The sequence below is a fragment of the Eurypyga helias genome, unplaced genomic scaffold (assembly GCF_000690775.1).
Source record: "Eurypyga helias isolate BGI_N326 unplaced genomic scaffold, ASM69077v1 scaffold27955, whole genome shotgun sequence".
Lineage (NCBI taxonomy): Eukaryota > Metazoa > Chordata > Aves > Eurypygiformes > Eurypygidae > Eurypyga > Eurypyga helias.
In genome coordinates, this window is record NW_010251204.1 from 2,560 (window position 1) to 3,126 (window position 567).

The following is a 567-nucleotide window of genomic DNA, read 5'->3' on the forward strand; positions in this document are numbered from 1 at the left end:
TCTTGGTGGGAACAGCATCCAGGGAAAGCAAAAAGCTCCCCCATTTTTGGGACAAGAGGGTTTCAGGCACTGTGTCAGCTGTTCAGAAGGGTGCAGCTCCCGGGTGGGATGGCACATGGGGTTTCTTCCCCCTGCCCAGCATTTCGGCTGCAGCAATAATCCTTCTTTCTCCCCTCGGCACATCCCTCCTGAAGTGCAGCAATCCAGCTTCTATGGCTACACGGGGCTGCTGCCCAAGCGCTACACGCAGGGGGTAATGACTGGCGAGAGTAAGTACCTGCCTCCGCGTCCGTGTTCCACTTTGGGGGGGGGACACACACCCTCCTGTACTGTCTCCTCGGGCCCTGCCGTCCCCAGCACAGCCTGGCCAGGTTGCCAGCGGGTCAAGGGCACCCCCGGGTGCTCCCCAGCAAACAGGGGTGTTAATTGGTTTGCGAGTCACTTGCAAGACCCACTGCGTCACGCCAAGCTGGGGGTGGGGGTGGTGTCTGCCAGGGGCTGGCTCTGCTGCCCCCGAAAGTCACTGCTTGTAGATACTCCACCCCTGGAGGCAACATCTCCATAGGG

At 60.5% G+C, this 567-nt stretch overlaps 1 protein-coding gene across 1 annotated transcript in view; it reads left to right on the plus strand.

Annotated features, from left to right (window-relative positions):
- The window catches only part of LOC104509878 (equilibrative nucleoside transporter 4-like), a gene marked incomplete at its 3' end in the record, with an annotated part of 1,903 nt that extends 1,634 nt beyond the window's left edge, over window positions 1-269 (plus strand). Inside the window, exon 5 of the mRNA XM_010151959.1 lies at window positions 195-269. Coding sequence (XP_010150261.1) covers window positions 195-269 — 75 coding nt within the window. The remainder of the gene's footprint in view (window positions 1-194) is intronic.
- Between the last annotated feature and the right edge of the window lie 298 nt (window positions 270-567).